This window comes from Metarhizium robertsii, assembly GCF_000187425.2.
Source record: "Metarhizium robertsii ARSEF 23 chromosome Unknown MAA_Scf_2, whole genome shotgun sequence".
NCBI lineage: Eukaryota > Fungi > Ascomycota > Sordariomycetes > Hypocreales > Clavicipitaceae > Metarhizium > Metarhizium robertsii.
The window spans coordinates 211,934-231,494 of NW_011942160.1; the positions used below are offsets into that span (position 1 = coordinate 211,934).

Consider the following 19,561-nt stretch of genomic DNA (forward strand, 5'->3'; position numbering starts at 1 on the left):
CCGGCTCGTGCGTCCAGTTGGCTACGAGAACTGACCAAGGTAGACGGATGGGTGGGCGTGCTGACTGCAGCATGCCAGCCGGATGGGATGCTCTCCTTCGGGCGCGAAAACTCCGCCGTCAGTGCGGAGTGTAGTAGTACTCGGCATTGATTGGGCGTCTGGTCTTGATTCCGTGTTACGTCCGCAGTGCGGCTGATGACTGCTGATGTTGGTTGGGCCACGATATGGGATGGAAGTTTTTCTGGCTAGAAAACTCGATCTGGTTGAGTCTTCTGCCGCCCCGTGTCGAGCAGGCTTCACCTCCTGGGTAGACTCTCCGCCTAGCCTCCATCACTCTTCCAAGATGGAATCTCTCTGATCGATCGACAACAAGAAAAAGACAAAGGCCATCGCGCAAAAAATGTGGGATGGCTTCCCGGGACGCCGCCGACCCGAACACCTTCAGTTATGAAAGTGGAGTTGTGCCCAACATTGAATGGACAAAGGCTGACCGTGACCGTGCACACAGCAGCAGACTGTCGTGATCCCTCCGGGCGCGCTCGGGTTGGTCCGAATCAGGAGCTGTGCCGTGCGGGCGAATTGATTCATCCAGGCCGACTTCACCGGGCAGAGATGTCGAGTCTCGGCCGAGGGTTTTCCTCCATGTGGATGATGGGTAGAGGTAGTTTACATGTGGAGATATTAGGTGCAGCTTAAATTCAACATGGGACATGGCATGTCCTGTTCTGGCAATCGGGCTTGGCATGACGCGGGATGCTCAAAAGTGTCCATCATCATTCACAACGACGCCGACAAGTCTACTCCTTGCCCCCGAGATATCTATACACCACCGAAAAGTCGCGTCCCTTGCACTCTTCCCGCTTTTCCGCGTCCTCGTACACGCCAAACGCAGTGTCGGCGAGAGCCATCTTGGCCCCGGCCTCCTTGGCAGCCACCATCGCCAGTCGCAGATCCTTCTTCATCAGGGAGATGCCGAATCCACCGCCATAGTCGCGTCCCGCCGGCGCCGTCTCGACCACGCCCTTTACCGGATTGTTGACCTCACTTGGCCAGCAGCGGCCAGTGCTGACATTGATGACGCCCGCAAGCTTCTTGGGATCCAGACCCCACTTCATCCCCAGGTTCATGGCTTCTGCCGTGGCAATGTTGTTGAGAGCGAGCAGGTAGTTGTTGGCGAGCTTGGCGGATAGGCCCGCGCCCTGTTCGCCGCAGTGAAGCACCTTCTTGCCCATGTGCAGCAGCGTGGGCTCGACACGGGGGACCATCTCGGCCTTGGCTCCGAGCATGAAGGTCAGCGTGCCGGCCGTGGCGCCCACCACTCCTCCCGACATGGGAGCGTCGACAAACGTGCCCTGGCCGGCATCAGAAACCGACCTGGCCACCTCGCGGGACGTCGAGGGGTCAATTGTCGAGCAGTCGATGAAGACGCGGTCCTTCTGCGGCAGTGTACCTGTCAAAATGGATTTGTAGACGCCTTGGACGTGTTGGGGCTCGGGGAGAACAGTAATGACTGTGTCCTATAGCAATGAGTTCTATTAGCCATGTTCACGTCTATGTTTTTCCGTGATGGCTGGCTACTGCATCATAACACCCTCGCCTAACCACCGCCTTGGTCCGACTCTTGCTTTGCAGGGGCTCTGTTGTCACAGTTTTGACGAACAAGGTACTGTTCAGCCCGTCTACATCTCGCCCTCGATCGAGATAGAAGAAAGTTGTACAAACACTTTATCTCACCGTGTGCAACGAGACGTGTGGAAGAATCGGCATTGCGCATGCCCGCCGAATTCGATGCAATTCACCCAAGATCAAAAACTTACAGCCTCCTTTGACGCTGCCCACGCGCTGGGGGCAAGCTCAACCTTTGCGCCGCCAGAAACAGCCTTCACATCACTTTCCAGGCTCTTCATGGCTTGCGGGTTGATGTCGAAGACGGACACCTTATCCGTGGACTTGAGCTTCGACTGGAGATTCTTGGCCATTTGGTAGCCCTGCAAAAGCGAACCATGTCAGCAACTTGTCCATCAACAACTCTCACACGCCAATTCGGTCTCTGGGCCAGGGCAGTTCGAGGGTTACGGCATCAAGACTTACCATTTGGCCGAGACCAACAAAGGCATAATGATCCAGCCGCCCGGCAGTCGACGCAAACCCCCTCCTTTGCACGAGACCGCCTAGGCGGGCACCAACAAGTCGCATTCTGGGAGGTTATAAAGAGACAATGCTTAGAAACTTGCTCTTCAGTCGCAACTCCATGGCCAAGCATCGGAGAGAGAAAGGGAAGGAGGAAAAAGACCAGTGAGGTAGACGAATGTGGCACGCGGTGGCACGGCCAAACGGGTTGCGTCAAACCGAAACCGTGGTTCTCGGGCTGCGTATGCCTTTACCGAGAAAGCCGTCCATTGCCGCTGCCAGCCATTTTTGGGAGGATGGGGCGCAAGGATCAAGCATGGCCGCATCAATGGCTGGATGGGCACGTTTGGGGGCGTTTTGCGGGTGAGTGAGACCAGTTGACTTCTTTCGTCGATTCGTCCTCAACCAGTCGATGCATGTGGGGAAAACCGGAGGAGGGGCCGCAGAGGGGGAGGGAAGAAATATGGCCTCTAGCGTGCGGAGTACATACAATACCTACTAGGCGTCCTATGAGGACAAAGTACCTCGTCTACTCTGTCCACTTCGGCCCAAGACAGACGGTTACGGCTTTACTTTATAACTTACCAGTTGCCAACATTGTCCTGTCGCCATCCCCCTGATGTCGGCATTTGATCTCTTCACACCAGACTCTTACACTCCTGAGCCTGAATACATTCAACATGTCCGACTCCATACGCCCCGAGTCGGGCAGGAGACTTGATCACATCACCGCCAATCCATTGGTCCACTATGTAGACGTCTGAAATGCCTTATAATCATTACAATCAATACTACTCTTCCCATGGCCCATCTTGCTTTCATATCTCTCACCAAATCCTGCGAAGCTCGACCTGGCACCTCAGCAATAGTGGCCTTGAGCCCTGCGCAATCCTCCAATGAGCGCACACATGAGCTTACCACCATCCGCATCTCATCTTCATGCCTCGCTCCTTTTCTATCGCTTTATCACCGGACACCGGACACCTGTCACCCAACACCCTCCAACCAGAATACCGCGGTTGCGAAGGTGGCGTGGTGTACAAGGGGAATACCAATCTCTTGACACGACCATATGCAACCAAATGAACGAAGGGGGGTAAGATAAATCCTAAAAATAAACAAAGGCGCAAGGGATTATAAAAACGAAGTCCATCAACCTGAAAATCCCGAGCTCATCTAGAACCAGCGTCTAACAAAAAGAATGGCGAAATCTGGGACTTGGCAAATCCCTATGTCCAAAGGCCAAAAAACTGGGCAAAAGCTCGAGATGTGCCGCGGGTATCCTCATCTCAGTCAAACGTGAAATGGCTCTTCTCTCGTCCCCTCCGAGCAAAGAAAAAAGGCAAAAATTAGCAGAACACAAAAAAAGCAGAACCCATTTTACGCCAGCCTCTGTACCCCCGGTGCCGAGATTTGCCCAAGGCAGCGTCGTGGCTAGTTTGAACACTCGAGCCATACAGCATCCATTACAAGAAGTTGACCAGCCATGGAACAAGAGCACTGTTGTTCGCCGTTAGCCACCACCAAATTCATGAGAGTAACATGTATCAAACACGACGCCTCCTAGTGCAACTTACCCAACTGCGACTGTAGCGCCGATACCAAACAGAGCTCGGTTCTTGACTCTGTTTTTCCGTAATTCTGCCTCAGTCTTGACTTTCTTTGCTCGTGGTTGCTCTTCCTTAGCTTCTTCAGCCATACTGTGCGCCTTTTCGTCGTCCTTTTCAGACATGGAGATGTCCCCAGCTTTACGCTTGCCCTTCTTGACTGTGGTTGTTGTATCCGTGCCCTTGTCGTCATCATATTTCTTTTGTTGTTCTGCATGCTTTTCATCCGCTTCCCTGTCCTTCTGTACCATCTCCTTGGCTGCCTCCATCATTCTGGCGACTTCTTCAGCACTAGGTGGCTCCCCTGCCATGGGCAGAGGAACGTCAACCTCTGTAACAGTGTGCTTGGTCTCATGGCCAGCAGCATCCTTTGAAACCTCATCGACGCGGATCTTCATGGTTGCATCCTCAGTCCTGGGTTCCAAAACCACGGCAGGCTCGAACTCGCTAGTTTTCAGGACAATGTCATCCTGTTTGCCCTTCTTGGAATCGCCATTGACTTCTGCCTTGTCAGCCGCTGGCTCTGTCGAGCTGGCTTTGGATTGAATTTTGCGCTTTCGCGGCGAGGCAGGACCACGTCTCGACCCCTTGGTAGGACTGACAGATCGACGACTGCGAGAGCTCTTGGCCAGTGTAGACGTTGATGGGGGTGCAAGCTTTGCCGAGGCCTTTACGAAGTCGAATTTAGGTGGCGCAGAGATGTTCTTTGGAGGGGAATCGGGGTTTGAGTATGAGGAAACCGGAATCTTTGCAGGGTCCAGCAAAGCGCGAATCCAAATACCAATAGAGTATTCCTCGGCCAGAGCCAGAGCCTGCTCCGGAGGAATCCAGATGTTACCAGCAGTCTCCTCTGGACTTGTAGTCGGAAGTGACTTGATGTACCTGCGCTCGGCTTCCTCATCCGAAGCCTCGGCGTAGGGAAACGTGGCCTTGAACATGCCCGTGGCGGAAACGTAGCCGTCGAAGCTTCGGCGCATGAGGAAGTAACTCGTCGGGCTCGACTTGAAAATTCCGGAAACGATACCCTTGGGCAGAGGTGCCCGCAGGTGCGCGTAATCGAACACGCCTAGAGCGGTAGATTCGGCGTCGTCACCACCGACCATCTTAGGGGTAAGTTTGGTCTGACCAAGCCGACGGCGCTGAACAAGCTCGAGGTCTGGTGACGGTAGATTGATAAGTCTTGATGAGCGCGCTACGAAGACAGTTGGCGGGGGTCAACATACATTCAGGAACGTTCTCGAGAAGGAACGGGTTGTGCCGCGTGGGAAGGCTTCGCTGGCTCGGAGTAGCCATTTTGTTCAACAGCTAGACGTTGGTGGGCGCTAGAAGTCACGTCCGCGACGCCAACCAAGAGCATCAACAACAGCTACTCTACTAAGAACGTGCTGAGGTCCAAAAGAGCAGTGCTTATGCGCGACGGCCCTTGGTGATAATCTGCAATTCGTCAAAAAATCGCGTCAGCGCCGACACAGTGGGTAGAGGCAGGGATTTTGCGCGTGCAAGTCTCAAAGCCAGATACGTGATGGTACATACCAAGTGCCGGAGAAGCGAAAGCGCGTGAGGTTGAAGCATAAACAAACGGCCAATCCTACAAAAGAGATGCAAAAAAAGGCAATGTTCCGTGAGGAGAAGTTGGAGCAGGATAATCCTGATGGAATAGTCACCCTGCGGACCAGGTGCAGAGAGAGCAGACAACTCGTGGACGGGGGGTGGGAGAGACAGAGCGAGACGAGTCGCGCAAAATACGTCCGGGCACGAGAAGCGGGAGGTGAAGAGGCTCCAGAGCTCCAGCGCAGCCTTAGCGGCAGGGTGGTCAACCAGCAGGTAAATGCTTAAGTGGTCAGTTGGTACGTAACTTATGAAGTGGAAGTGGATTGCGAAAGGGCAGTCGGGGCGGGAGGAAACGCTGGGGGGAAGTGACGGGGGATAAAAATCACAGCTGTGCAAGTGCTGCAAGTGACAAGAGTGGAGGACGAGGTACTTAGGTACCTTGGTGAGTACTTCCGACACCTTGACACACATGTGATGGCTCAAGTACTTGGATACCAGGGTACGTTAATGGACAGGCCGTCCAAACTGGAGTGGCCGGGTACTAGCGCGGGCCATGCCTATTGGCTGCGCGTAGCAGAGCTCCAAAGGAGAATAAGTGGGGCGTATAGGATGAGACCCTCGTGCTGCACAGGCAGGCAAGCGGGCCAGTAACAGAAAACCGGCAGAGCCACTGAGGCTCTTACCATTGAATCAAATGGCAGCGCGTTTCCCGCGGCGCCTTTGCACCAGGAAACGAAACAGACCTGAGAGGTGTAGTAGCCGCGGCCACTTCCAATGAGCTGGCTGATTAAAAACGACGGAGGGGGCCACGGGGGGGCCACTGCGCGTCGGGGAGGCAAGGCGGGTACTCCGTACATCGTGGTATCAATTTATGGTGCTGGCCCCAGGCAAACAGTCGACAGGCTGGCTTCCTGAGAAAGCAAGCGCAGCCTTTTTCTGGGCTCCTTGGTACTAGTAATACTTTGTGGTCCCTGCACGCATTCATTCTTGGGAGTCCTTCTTACGCAACCCACGACCAGGACTGAGCTTACCATACAACTCAAATCAAATCAACGCAGCAGCGTTGTTTCGTAAACACTCGAACGCCTACCTACCCAGCTAGGCATGGATTGGCCCTACAGACAGCCCTTCTCGGCGAATAGACTACATACAGCAGTCACCGCTGCATAGTAGATACCTCAAACAAGGACAATATCAACCGACTCCAAGTCCCGCCTCTCCAACGCCTCACCACACATGAACCCGTGTACGAATGCGTCTCCTACCAATATATAACCGTTCTCTACTCGCCGCACAACATACGGGACAGTAGCACCGTAAAACACTACTACCAGATCACCCTCTTGCGCGGCTAGTGGCACTAACCCGATATACTCCCCTCGAGTTGTCGCAAACCCACGGCCAGGACACACTGCAATCGCCTGCATCTGAAAGGTCTGCACGGCGTCCATTTTCCCGCCGCCCATGTCATTACGATAATTACGCCCTTCGCGCCAGGCGGCCAGTGCGGAACGATACGTCAAGGCCGGGTTTTCTATAGGGCTGCTATACAGGATGGCATTGCGGCCCGTATATGTATCGTCCATTAGTAACAAGCGCGCAAACACCTCTTCATTGTCCATGTACCTGGGTTTCCCCCTGATCCCGTTCACGTAGCTGTCAAACGCCGGGCGGAACTTTTCATGGAACGCCAGAAATGATGGTTCGCCTTCGGCTGTTACCGGTGCGCTGTGGACATAGACAACACTATCGATTGTGTCGACTATCATGCCACGAAGACTGAGGCCGCCGGAACCCGACTCATCTCCAACCATGCGGACTTGGGGTTCTGTAAATCCAGAAGCTGCATACGGAACAGGACGCAGGCCAGCAATTTGCTTCGGCGACTTCGTCTGTCCCATCCAGTCGGGTACCCAGGATGGAAGCCTTCGTTCAGAGTTGTTTCTCCGTTGGAGACCTGCACTGTCGAGCATCTTGATGGCGAATCCCCGTCGGACTTGAAGTGCTGCGAAACGCCGAAACACCTCTTCAACGGTTTGGGGATAGGGTCCAATGGCTTGCCGATCATCGTCACTCATGAGCGCCAACAACCCAAACACCTTATCCGCCGGATCAGTAGCAGCAAAGTCCCTCGTCAGTTCCATAAGCTCCAGTGATGTCATTCTCCCTCGAGCATCCTTTATTTGCTGCAGCTTCGCATAGTTGAGATAGTTGCGGAGCGCATCATTGCCCCCAAGTTGCATCAGTTCCTGCATACGGCTTGGATTCGCACGCATGGCCTGTCGGCTCAAAATATCATCCAACTGCTGCTGCGAAAGCACATTGCCGCAGAACATGTACACTGCTCTTCTCGCCAACGCAGCCTCTTGAATGACCCACGTTCTCGTAAACCAAGGTTGTTGCAGAGCCAGAAACACAGTCTTGTATAATAGTGGATGTGGTGTATCTCGGCCGACCGGGATCAAGGCATCGGGACTGCCCATTCCCGAGGCTCCCTGGATGGTTGCCCACATATCAGAAGCACCCGAAACGACACGGCCATCTGTGTCTCCGAGATCAATGTATACCGTAGAGGCGTATGAATAAATCCGTTCCATGAGCTGGATCTGAGCACCCTTCTCTTCCAGATCCCCCTGGTTAATGCACAAGGCGTCAGCCCAGATGTACCCTTCTGTTTGGCCGGAACTGAATCCAGCTCGCAGCCTCTTGAAGGCGCGTTCTAAACTTGGGCGCGCATAGAATAAGTGCCCATTGCATATCATTTTGCACGCATCTGCTGCCTCACCCCAACAGTACGAAAGGGCCCCGTACGGCGGCAAGTCATCCATGTCAAAAGTGAGCAATTCGCAGTCGACGGGGTCTTCTCTGAAATAGGCACCCTTCAACTTTACCAGCCGAATCATGCCATGTGGCGATGGGAGTCTCTCGTATACGAATCTCGGGGTGTCGGGATGAATCGTGAAGGGCTGCCGTCTGGGCGGCTGTCCGTCGTTGTTGACTCTCGCGGCGCCGAGTTGTTCGCCCAAGCTGGCTCTTTCGTCTGTTTCATGGCGCCGCTCACCGTTGGGCATTAGGAGGTAGCGCCGGACGCCAACGCGATTAGGACAGCTGCTATCGCACTGCTCGTGGACTTGACATGAGTTTTGGGCAGTGAGGATCGGGACGATCATCTGGGCGAGCTGCGCGCCGAGCCCGTCTACATCGTCGACAGGCTGCGCCCGCGCCTGGGAACGTCGGCCATGATCCATGATGATCTGCTTGGTCCAGGTTTGAGGCTGTGAGCCAGAACGGAAAGATCATGCCGCAAGGCCAGAATGCCCTGTTGCGTAGATGGTTGATGAGCTGGTGCGGCTGAGGCTCGATGGCCGAGACGAGTATAGGCTGGCTTCCATTGTATTGCTAATTATAAACGCCTGCTGCTGTATTAATCTTCCGGGATAATGCCAATCTCGATGCCCCAGGGGGGGGCCCAAGAACCATGAAAGACTATTGATACTGATTTCAGGCCATTGACCATTGCATTGTACTCGATGGTTTGGCTCGAGTTTCGCTCGGAATGAGGACCACGCTAGTTCACTCAAAGAGAAATTGAATGCTTGCTCGTGCCGAGTCTCACACCGCCAGGCCATATGCAATTGCATATTTAGGTCCCGGATATTACGACTGGTATTTTTTGAGTTCGGGATTACCCGCCAGTGCCTCAGTGGTAACGACTCGCTTCTAACCAGAAACCCAAGCCCATTGACATTATTCGAGGAAACATGCGATGATGCAATGCAGACAAGCATACCTACCGAGGTACCTACTTAGGCACCAGGTACTTGGCACACATCAACCACCTTGACCACACTTGGACGGCATCAAAAAGCGACTAGAAACCGCCACGGCAACAAAAATACGACGAATGAGCAAACATACATACAATGTACAATGCACAATTACCCCTGGCGAAAACTGCTCCCCCTTATCCGAACTGTTTGACAGCCCTGTACTCCGTCCGAAATCCCCCCGCCAAGCCCGTGTCCAATCAAGCCCGTGCCCCCAACCTGAACCCCACCATCGAGGCGTAGGCTGCCCCTCCACTGTCACCGCAATCGCCTTGACGAACTCCCTGACCAGCCCTGGTCTTCTTGTCCGTTCCCTTTCCCCTTCAACTCATTTATGTTTCTATTGCCATTAGAACAGGCGCGCGTTTCTCTTGTTTTATTCTCAGCAACCGGTATTTTAGCATACATATCATAATTGGGATAGAAATCTCGCCTTTCAACCATCTCACCCACCGTTGGTATTTTGGAGCGAAAACCCCCCCACCTCTAGACAAGATGGCGTCCCACGAAGAAGATTCCATGCCCGAGGAGACTCAAGGCTACAAGCTCTCCCAGCCCAAGCAGAGCTTAGCTCAGTACGAACAGATGGGTATGTTATTTTTTTTTTTTTTTTTTGCCCGTCTTCCTGTTCCTTCAACGAATTCGTTGGACGGTTCATCTACCTTTGTCGGGCAATCAACATTGGACCCCGCGTCGAGAATGACCGTATTCGACTCACGTCGCAGCAAATCCACAGGGCTAACGCACTCTTCTTGGTAGATGCCGGCGATGAATCTCTCCAGAGGTACAAGAAGTCCCTCGGCCTGGGCGGCGGCAAAGATATTTCCGACCCCAACGACCCCCGAGTCTGCATCATCCTTTCTCTGACCCTCGACTCTCCCGGCCGCGACCCCGTCACGATTGACCTGTCCACGCCGGGGAGCGAGAAGAGCCTCAAAGACAAGCCCTTTAAAATCAAGGAAGGCTCCAAGTTCACCATGAGCGCCGAGTTCAAGGTCCAACATGAGATATTGAGTGGTCTGCACTACGTCCAGGTCGTCAAGCGCAAGGGTATCAAGGTCTCCAAGGACTCGGAGATGATTGTAAGGAGATGCATGTTTCGGTGTCTGTACAGCGCCACTGCTGACTGTTTGAACAGGGGAGTTATGCACCCAATACGGAAAACCAGCCCGCGTACACCAAGAAGTGTAAGTCATGTGGCCAAACACCAGCCCACCCAACTTCTGGCGACGTCGATGCTGACCTTGCATGCTTGTAGTCCAGGAGGAGGAGGCCCCCTCTGGAATGCTCGCCCGTGGTCACTACAACACTTTTTCTAGCTTCGTTGACGACGACAAGAAGAAGCATCTCGAGTTCGAGTGGAGCTTTGACATTGCCAAGGACTGGTAATGTCACGGCCTGTGTTTTGGGGGCGGATTTGGCATCACATGTTTGTTAAGCGTAACGAGGCAACGAAAATACCTGCAAGGCTACATTTATTTGTCTAGTGAGTAGAAAGCCTATTGCTTTCATATTCGTATATTACCAGAACAAAATATCAAGACTGGAATTTCTTGTTTTTAATATCCCGCACAAGACTTTGGCAAGAATTTCAAACCGATCGCTTTCAAACCATTGCAGGTGGTTATGCAATTCTATCTATTTGCCGAAATATGTAACACCAAGAATGCCAAGACAGCGCTAGCTCGCACATGATGCACCCACACTACAAAAAATAATCCGGCAGAGCATTGCCATCCGCGGCCTTTTCATTTCCCGGCTGTATGTCTTTGTGCTGGTCGTTCTCGGGTGCCGCCGCAAAGACGTTGAAGAACCTCTCTCCGTTGTCGCTCACCTCCAGCACACTAGCCATATTACCACATCTATAGCAGTAGTTCGGGGCACTCCACACAGTGCTAAGCCTGTCGTCGTATAACACTTGGAAACCCTCCTGGCAGAGTTGATGTGCCCGCAGGATATGAGACATGTTGTTCACGGCCAGGAACTTCTTGACTACCTGGGCTCCGAAGGTATAGCCTGCCCCGCGGGGTGAGAGGGAGAATTCGTCTCGTTCGGGGTCCGGGTCCGACCATACTAGATCCGCCATAGGACCTTCGTGGGGGATCTCGCGGAAACGATCTATGATTTTGATTTGATCAATGGAATGGATTGATGGCGACAGGCCTGCCATTTGTCAGCGCGAAAGTGCCGGGGGGAAAGGGCGGACATGAAGCAAGGATAGCTGAATTTTGAAGCATACCACCGTGTACGCAGAATATCTGATTGTCAATGACAACACTCAGAGTCAAGAAATCAAACATGTCGGTGAAATAATGCCACACATTGGCATTTCCGTATTTCCTAGAACACTCAGTATAAAACCCGTATGACTGGGTGACGCCTCGCGATTCGTGGTTGCCGCGTATCAAATGCACACGGTTGGGGTATCGTAATTTTAAGCAAACAAGGAGAGAAATCGTCTCTACGCTGAACATGCCGCGGTCGACATAGTCGCCTGCCCCGGAGTGAGTAAGTCAGCAAGGCCTGCCACCGAATCCGTGTTTGTGCGTTGGCAATGGCGCAAGCGCGCAGGGGCGTGGGAAAATACCTAGAAAGAGATAATTCGTATCAGGGCAGAAGCCCCCTATTTTGAATATCTCGATCAGGTCGAAGAACTGGCCGTGGATGTCGCCTACTACGGTGACAGGAGCCCGCACGTGGACCACATTGCTCTCGCGCATAAGTAGTTCTTTCGTCTTGGCGCATATTGCTTCGATGACCGACTCTGCCAGAAGTTCCTTTTTGTAGAGGCGCGAGATGCACTCGTCCAAGTCGACGGACGCTATTGATGGTTAGACCTGGGGCATGGAATCCGAGGCGTGAGCAAGCAAGCGGTGATTTCTGCGAACCTGGTAAGCTCGGCATGTTTGCTATCCGATGCGATGCACCCGGTCAGGGGCTTGGCGAGTATATATGTTGGTGGCCGAATATCGCATACACGGGGCTGCATCAGGTGTGGTCGTGTCGATATCTGCTCCGGGCAGAGGAAATATCTGGAGGTGTACTGGCTGTATGACCCAACATGATCGGGATTGCCTAGGAGCTCGACGCCGGCAGAGGAGCCTCCTTTGGCAGGGGAACGCAGACAGGCCTTATACAGTCATCAGGACCAAAAGGCGCTCTCTATAGCTTCGTATGTTACCGTCACTTGGGCGCGGAAAGACGGACCTGGAGCGTTGGTTGGATTTGAAATCGAGCAGATAAGTACTTAGCTGCGAGCACCGGTGCCAGAATGCTTTGGCCTGGCGCCTGAGAATTTGGCAAGGTGGACAAGGAATCTCTAGGACTAGACTTGATGGACCCACTTTGGAATTGAAGGTCTGTAGTGGCCGCTGGTTAGTGGTTAATGGCGGCGGAGATGAGGGACATACATACTTTACCTAGGCACTTGAGTACGGAGTACTGTAGGGCACATTAAGCATTTAGCGTTCGAACATACTTTACCTAATGTATAGACATACATTGGCATTTCTTCCTAGTAGGTAGTTGGTGTCTGGTAGGAACGTGTTAAGTGTGGCCGATTTTGTGCGGAGTTCAATGCACAACTTGTTAGTAGTTGTGTATAATTTTGTGCAAATTTCTTTGCAAGTACTCCGTCCTATGGAAGGAAGTGCGTGGGATGCAGTTGCAGTGGCTCTGTACCGGGCACCGGGTAAGGTCCGGCTCAAGTGCTTCTAGGGCTGGTGAAGCCAAAATTGGGAGAGAGTATTACGCAAGTACTTTGTGCGTCAGAAGCCAGTTGACAAGTATTGCAGCTCTTGAAAACATCTGGGTACTTACGTACTTTGCTCAGTGACCTGGAGCTATTAGAGCCAGGCTGGCCGGCCGACCACTATGCTCCGAATCGGCAGCGCCAAACAGCCCTAGTCCTTGTCCAAGGCCTGGATTTTTGGGCGACACGGCGAGTAACCTCCTTGGCCCGTGCGCTGTCTCACGTGGTACTCATGTTCTAGCACCTTCAGCTTCAAGCCGTCTCTTAGCTACAGAAGTTGCGCATCTCATTGCCAAATCACCACAATCCCATCACCACTTGTTTATTCGGTTTCATGTGGCCCCTCTCACGGAGTCCCATGAGGCCTGGGGGAGGGGATTTGTGAAACCTTGACGCTGTCGTCGCTAATTCAGCCAGCCTGTCAACATTGATCTCATCCGTCGCGACGACAATAGCCCGCCTGCTACTCATTGAGAGTCTGCCAACGCTTGCTTCTTAACCAACCACACCTCTGCCGCGATACTTCTCCAGCTGAAACTCACTGCTTCATCTTATCCCGACTGTTCGACAGCTGGGTAGATCCCTCGTGTTTCAGTCTTGCCTGTGCTCCGCGCAGAGCACTTGCGCCTCAATCAATCCCAGATCTCTTGGTCGACGGCTCCCACGTTTCGCTGTGGATGATCTGCAATGCCAACTTCAGGTCCTGGCCAACATGGCCAGCCCGATGAGCCCCAATGCTACAACTGCGGGACTGTAGGCCACTGGGCTGTTGCGTGCCCCGAACCTACCAGAGAAACGCCTGCGTAAGTATCACTGAATGCATCTGAACCTAGCTACTAGCAATACTATCTATATATGACAACAGTCTAACCACAATCACAGAGGCCTTGCAGCATGGAGAAGCTCATCCACCCCGAATCAAACCCACCCCAAAGGACAAGGCCCTGGTTCTAACAAACGATCAAAGGGACCTATCATCACCAAATATGGTCCTCCGCCGCCGCCTCCTCCTCCACAGTCCTTCGGGCAAGGCATGAACCACATGCCGCCGCCGCCGCCAGGACATCATCACCATCCTCACCCTCCAGTATCGTATCCGGGCCAAGCGCCGCCGTACCAAGCGTATGCTCCTCCTGCTCCTCCTCCTCCGCCGCCGCCGCCTGCATATACTGGTAGTTTTCCACCTGCTGCTTATGGATACTCACACCCTCCTCCGCCTCACCATCATCCTCATCCTCCGTATCAGCCTCCACCTCCTCATGGCGCACCTCATTTTGGCCCTCCCGGCTACATGGGTCCTCCACCTGCTCTAGGACCTCCTCCTGGCGGTCATTTTCCTGTCAACAGAGGAGATGGACATGAAAGTAGGCCATCTCCCCACAACCAGACTTTTTCACGATCACCCCCTCCGCCGAAATCGTCGCAGCCTGTGAATACAACTGCGCCTCAGAACCGATCAGGATCTAGGCAAGCCTCTGGACTTGCCAAACCACCTAGCCTACCTCCGAAGCCACCTGCAGGAGTGACATCTCATCCGCTCCCACCTAAACCACCCAAGAGCCATGATCAATCCAATCAGCAACATGAGCACAGGAACAAGCGCAAAAATGACCGCCACAAGGGCAGAGACAGGCGACAATCCAACGATCATCATAATCAGCGTTACCAGAACACTGGCTCCCATCAGCATGGCCATCCCAACCACTCCCCAGAGAATCGACGATTGAGTGGCTCCCGGAAAGGCCAACGGCATCATGGCAATGCCGGCTCAAAGAGTCATAACTCTCACGCGGGATCTCCGGATCAACAGGTTGCAGGTCCCAAGGGTACAAATAATGGAAGACGAGCCTCGAAGGATCAATCACATCGAAAACCTTCTTCCGAAAACGTCCCTCGCAACCGTGATGACAACGGATCTGTGGCAAAGAAGGCCAATGCGCCTATTGCTGCCAATGACCTAGGTTCGAGCATTGGAGTTGAAAAAGTCGACGGGAGTAGCAGTCCCAAGTTGAATAATTCTCAGGCCCGAAGTGACATGTCAGATGGCTCAGAAAGGCGGTCCTTGTCAGAAAACCGTGGAGACAGCATCAAGCACTCTCACGACGATGACTCTAACATTCATGAACGACAACCTAAGCGGCTAAAGACGGACGCTTCTCCTAGAAATGAAGCCAAGACGTCTAAATCCGATGAAGATGAAGAATGTATTTGGGACGCTATTGACGTCCCGAGAGAGGTTGACCGAAGACAGCAAGCCGAGAGGGACCGCGCTGAGGCCAAGAGACGTGGATCTACTGCTTCACGTGCCTCCTCACAGTCTAGTCAGTCCTCTGACTTGAATTCCTTGGAGGCGGAGCTTTTAGGAAGACCTTTTAAACAAAGGTCTCCTGAGAAACCAAGCACACGTCAGCGCCCGGAACACCAAGATAGATTCAAACCAAAGCGTCGGCCGGTAACCACGAACTCTGCTTACAGGTACGTAACTGGTGTAGGCCTAATTATTCATGGCAGCCAGTTTACTGACATTTCTAGCCGTCGGTGGTGACCTTATTGATTCCTTCTACACGTATCTTTTCTTCCCGGATTCTGGCTAGCCTATTAGCAACATTGGCACCTCAACTCAAGGCCTTTGTTTTAATGACGACGACGACGACTAACTGTGCATGATGTGGAGTTTTCATCTTTTGTCGCACGTGTTCACTCTTCTTTCTCATTTGTGTAATCTTATCCGTAATCCTGAGCTTCTCAGTTGCGTGGTGGTGAATTTCGACCCCTTGACACTTCCAAGTAACAGGTGGGGGGCCATGGGATGTGTGTTTCAAAAAGGAAGTTGTGACCTTGCCGGGCACGCTGGGTACTTGGAGCCTTTGATGATATATACGCTTTTTGATATGCGTAATTTCTGCGTTGCAGCCTCGATGGAGTCTATTCCATGCGCAACCTTGGTGCACCGTGACCAACCAATCTGCGGAATATGTGCCTCAAGCGGAGGGTGATGTTGCATCTCGCTGGACCAAATGTGCAACATGGTTTCACAGTTTTGAATAAATAGGCTAGGAACTCGGAGCTAAGGGGGAAAAATCACGTGTTTTATATTAAGAGCATTCGTGTTTCAGCAATTGCAGAAAACAACTTCATCGACGACTAATTAACAAGAGAAAAGATATGATATTTTCTGAGCACATGACACCGTATATGTGTTGAGACGGAGTGGCTAATGTACGAGACGGCTTTGTACGGTTCGACCCAAGGCCAAGAAAGCACATTTAATCACGGTTGATTTCCATGCGCTTCTTGAGGCGGTAAGCAATGGCTCGCGCACGAGCAGTCTTGGTCTGGGTGAAGGCGGCAGAGCCACCAAAGGGGCCGGCAGCAGCGCTGTTCTGAACACGAACGATACAGACGTTTTCAGCACTGCCGACTTTGCCTTCGCAGGTCATGCCCGCGGGCATCTTGACCTTGAGAGGGAAATCGGTTTTCGTGGCGGTTGAGAGGCCGCCGAATCCAAGGCCGGGGACGTTCTGGGTGACTTCGGCGTTTTGGAAGGACTCGGCTTTTGTGCCGCCAGACGTGGCGTCTATGGAGGCGCTGAGGGGACCGGCACCGTCTTGGTTGATCTATATTTGTGTCAGTAACGTGGTTTGAGTTGAGTTGAGTTGTGTTGTGGTTGAGCAGAAGCGGGCTTGGGAAGGGTTCGGAGTGAGTATGCGTACCTGTCGGAATACCATGGTCACTTCGCCGTTCTCATCAGCAGTAGGGAGACCCTGGGAAGATCCCTGGCCAGCGGTATCAGCAACCATGCTCTCGGGAGCAGCGTTGGTCTGCTTGCCGGCGCCGCCACCACCACCGAGCAAACCACCTAGGAGGCCACCTCCGCCGTTGGCCTTGCCGCCGCCCAAGAGCTGACTGAGCTGTCGCTTTTCTTCCTCCCGGCGCTGCTGACGCTGCTGCTGGAGTGCAGACAGGTCATCTTCCTGGCCGGCAGCACCGGATGCTCCATTGTTTGTAGGGGCCTTGGCGGTGTTGGCACCGCCCATGAAGTTGCTGATCATGACGCTGGCATCAATAGGGCCGTTGCCTTGAGTTCGTCCGAGGGGACTGGCACGACCGCTTCGGATGTCACGCTGTCTGATGATGGCCGTATCGGCCTGTGAGCCACAGCCATTGCTGGAGCAGTCGCGGGGAGTGCCATCGGCAACTATATTTCTGTGTTGGTCATTTTGCCATGGATATACAGCGTGTGTAAGTGGACTGCGGACGTACCAGATAGACCGGGCATCATGACACCATTAGCGCCCTGGATCCTGGTAACCAGTCCATGGGCAGAAGCAGTAGCTGCAAGAGCCGCGGAAACAAGAGCGTAACGCATATTGATGGATAAGGTAGGGAGCTTTGTAAGTTGGTCTCGGACCGGTATTAGACAGCGAAGGCTAGGTTTACAAGAAAAAGAGCCACCAGGGCAAAAGCACAAACCAAAAGAGAGGGTTTGAAATGTGAAGAAATGAAAGATGTTTGCGAGTTTGTGATTTCCAGATGAGGGACGATTTATCCAGATGGGTGGCAGAGCGGTGTGCTATATACCTGAACGTGGTGAGGTATTCGGAACCTCATTCTCACAATAAGACATCGATGACATCAGGCTTGAAAGCTTCAGTCCTGTATGGCAGGATAAGGTTGGGTTTCCATTGCTTCCCTTCTGCGCTTGAGCCGCTGTTTCGATACAGGTAGGGCAGAGTTTTGAAATGGTAGTCTGAAACGCAGAGATGGTGCGTCTTGGAGATATCTGGGCTGGAGGTTTGGGAGCTTGCCGGCCGGGGACCTTCTCGTGACTGCTCCCGTTGATATTACTTTAGGCTAAGCCTTACAAGTTTCTCTTGTAAACTAGTGTCTGGCAGGTGAAGGCAACCCTCCGTTATTTCCGTTGAGCCGCAAGCTTGTGTCAAGGGTCTGCGTGAGAAAATGACTGTGCGCAAGGAATCAGCCCCCCCCGGATCTCGACTGCAGATGATCGGCGAGAATCCCCAGGGCTGAGAATTGGTTTGTTGAAGCAGATCCAAAACGTGCCCTCAGGCACCGTTGACGAAATGGTTGCCATTCGATGGAGATTGCCTCATGAGGCCCGGCTGTCGACCTCCGTATGGGGAGGTCCTTCTCCCAGGCTGTTTCGGGCGCCGCAGACTCCGAATGGAATCTTCCAGGCTTGGGAGGTGTTGCGAGTGGCTGCCTCTCGATTGCATTTTTGATGGAGTTGGGTGAGAGCTTGCCATGGGCGATATTGCACGACGCCGTGCTCTTCCTCGCACACTCGAACCCCACGATGCTATGACACCGAGTTGGGGCGTCGCTCCGACCATTGCAACGTTCCCCTGCGAGCCTTGGTCTACTATATTCTTCTTCTCATGTCGCATTATCTGACAGTCGACGTGCGTTGGTCTTCCTTACCAGCCCTACACGCTTTGACAGCGGGAAGTTTACGCTGCATCGTCCCAGGTTGGTAGTACTGCAGCCATTTCAAAGCCATTCGCCTCCAAAGTACGAGAATACATACATCTTGAGCACTCCGTGCAACGCAGGCGGTCGCGCACGCATGTGAAGGGGGGGCTGCACCATGCCAACAAGAGACAAAGTTTACAGAAAACAAGGCGAATGGTGCAGTCTCGTCTCGAATTGAGGGGAATCTCTGCAATGCACACCCAAACCAGGTGCAGAATATCGAGGCCGCAGCATCCTTTTGGGGGGTTTGAGGTGCCATTGCCACCAGACAAGTTGCACCACCAAAACGGAAGGAACCTCTGGTATAGTGCAAGTTGTTCCTTCACTGTACCACCTTTTTTCCAAATTGATCTGCGTGCAAGTCATGGCGTAAAATTCCCTAAACCCAAACCATTTAGCAACCACTGCCCTAAAAGAGCCAAAAAAAAAAAAAAAAAAAAAAAGAGGCAAAAAAAAACAAAACGCCCGGCTATATCCATGAAACTCCAGACCAAGAAATACACTAGTCTCCGCCTGCCTCTGGGGCCGCTGGTCTGACACAAAGGAACAAACGCCACGGTTCGTTCCCCTCCCTTGGAGCTCGGGGGTCGCATCAAACCATAGCCGCGCATCACGATTTACGTGCGTGCGAGGGGGGCAAAACCATTTCTCAGGAGGGATCCACGCTGCTCTGAACATCTCCCGCTGAAACAGCTTGTTCCCCATGGTTTGCAAAAATGTGCGACAAACACCGCCACAGAAGTAGGCAGAGTTCGGGTGCGAAATGAATTCCAAGAATAGCGCCCGGAACGGAGTCTCTCGGGATGGCTGTGCAGTAGGAGACGCAGGAGATTGAGGGCTCGACGCGCCTCTGTAGGAAGAACCTTGGTGCCGTCGTAATATCGGGCTGGCGTGGACACGGAGAGAGGGAGATTCGTCCATGAACAAGTACTTGAAACACGGCACGATACTCCTCACGACACCACACCACCTACGGCCCATTAGAGGTACGCATTAGAATGGGATTGAATTAATTACTATGCTCAGTGAATCGCTGTACATGCTGCTAAATTGCCATCCCCCCCTTTTTGTTTGCTAGCACACTCTTGTCCTCGTCAATATTCGTAAAATGGGACCTCCATGGACTGGGAAGAGAATTGTAACAGGAAGCTTGTGAGATGGACATGCCTCAATGGGCATGGAGAAAATTGGGAAACCAGAAA

General features: G+C 53.0%; 7 protein-coding genes across 7 annotated transcripts; 2 read left to right on the plus strand and 5 right to left on the minus strand.

Moving 5' to 3' along the window:
* Positions 1–797: 797 nt before the first annotated feature.
* Positions 798–2,196, minus strand: MAA_07047 (uncharacterized protein; the record flags this gene model as incomplete). The annotated part of the gene is made up of 3 exons (XM_007825045.1): positions 798–1,517; positions 1,818–1,988; positions 2,092–2,196. The coding sequence occupies 3 exons, from the start codon at positions 2,194–2,196 to the stop codon at positions 798–800; spliced, it is 996 nt and encodes a 331-aa protein (XP_007823236.1).
* Positions 2,197–3,703: 1,507 nt separating this feature from the next.
* On the minus strand, positions 3,704–5,030 carry MAA_07048 (Transcription regulator HTH, APSES-type DNA-binding domain protein; the record flags this gene model as incomplete). The annotated part of the gene is made up of 2 exons (XM_007825046.1): positions 3,704–4,893; positions 4,961–5,030. The coding sequence occupies 2 exons, from the start codon at positions 5,028–5,030 to the stop codon at positions 3,704–3,706; spliced, it is 1,260 nt and encodes a 419-aa protein (XP_007823237.1).
* Positions 5,031–6,466: 1,436 nt separating this feature from the next.
* MAA_07049 (heterokaryon incompatibility protein) lies at positions 6,467–8,536 on the minus strand (the record flags this gene model as incomplete). The annotated part of the gene is made up of 1 exon (XM_007825047.1): positions 6,467–8,536. The coding sequence occupies one exon, from the start codon at positions 8,534–8,536 to the stop codon at positions 6,467–6,469; it is 2,070 nt and encodes a 689-aa protein (XP_007823238.1).
* Positions 8,537–9,610: 1,074 nt separating this feature from the next.
* On the plus strand, positions 9,611–10,504 carry MAA_07050 (rho GDP dissociation inhibitor; the record flags this gene model as incomplete). Its single annotated transcript, XM_007825048.1, has 4 exons — positions 9,611–9,704; positions 9,875–10,197; positions 10,254–10,302; positions 10,374–10,504. The coding sequence occupies 4 exons, from the start codon at positions 9,611–9,613 to the stop codon at positions 10,502–10,504; spliced, it is 597 nt and encodes a 198-aa protein (XP_007823239.1).
* A 316-nt stretch (positions 10,505–10,820) lies between these two features.
* Positions 10,821–12,019, minus strand: MAA_07051 (serine/threonine-protein phosphatase PP2A catalytic subunit; the record flags this gene model as incomplete). The annotated part of the gene is made up of 4 exons (XM_007825049.2): positions 10,821–11,278; positions 11,355–11,609; positions 11,703–11,936; positions 12,004–12,019. The coding sequence occupies 4 exons, from the start codon at positions 12,017–12,019 to the stop codon at positions 10,821–10,823; spliced, it is 963 nt and encodes a 320-aa protein (XP_007823240.2).
* A 1,534-nt stretch (positions 12,020–13,553) lies between these two features.
* MAA_10765 (DUF1212 domain membrane protein) lies at positions 13,554–15,411 on the plus strand (the record flags this gene model as incomplete). Its single annotated transcript, XM_011412684.1, has 3 exons — positions 13,554–13,669; positions 13,749–15,341; positions 15,399–15,411. The coding sequence occupies 3 exons, from the start codon at positions 13,554–13,556 to the stop codon at positions 15,409–15,411; spliced, it is 1,722 nt and encodes a 573-aa protein (XP_011410986.1).
* A 721-nt stretch (positions 15,412–16,132) lies between these two features.
* MAA_07052 (cell surface protein) lies at positions 16,133–17,235 on the minus strand (the record flags this gene model as incomplete). The annotated part of the gene is made up of 3 exons (XM_007825050.1): positions 16,133–16,483; positions 16,580–17,064; positions 17,130–17,235. The coding sequence occupies 3 exons, from the start codon at positions 17,233–17,235 to the stop codon at positions 16,133–16,135; spliced, it is 942 nt and encodes a 313-aa protein (XP_007823241.1).
* Positions 17,236–19,561: the final 2,326 nt, after the last annotated feature.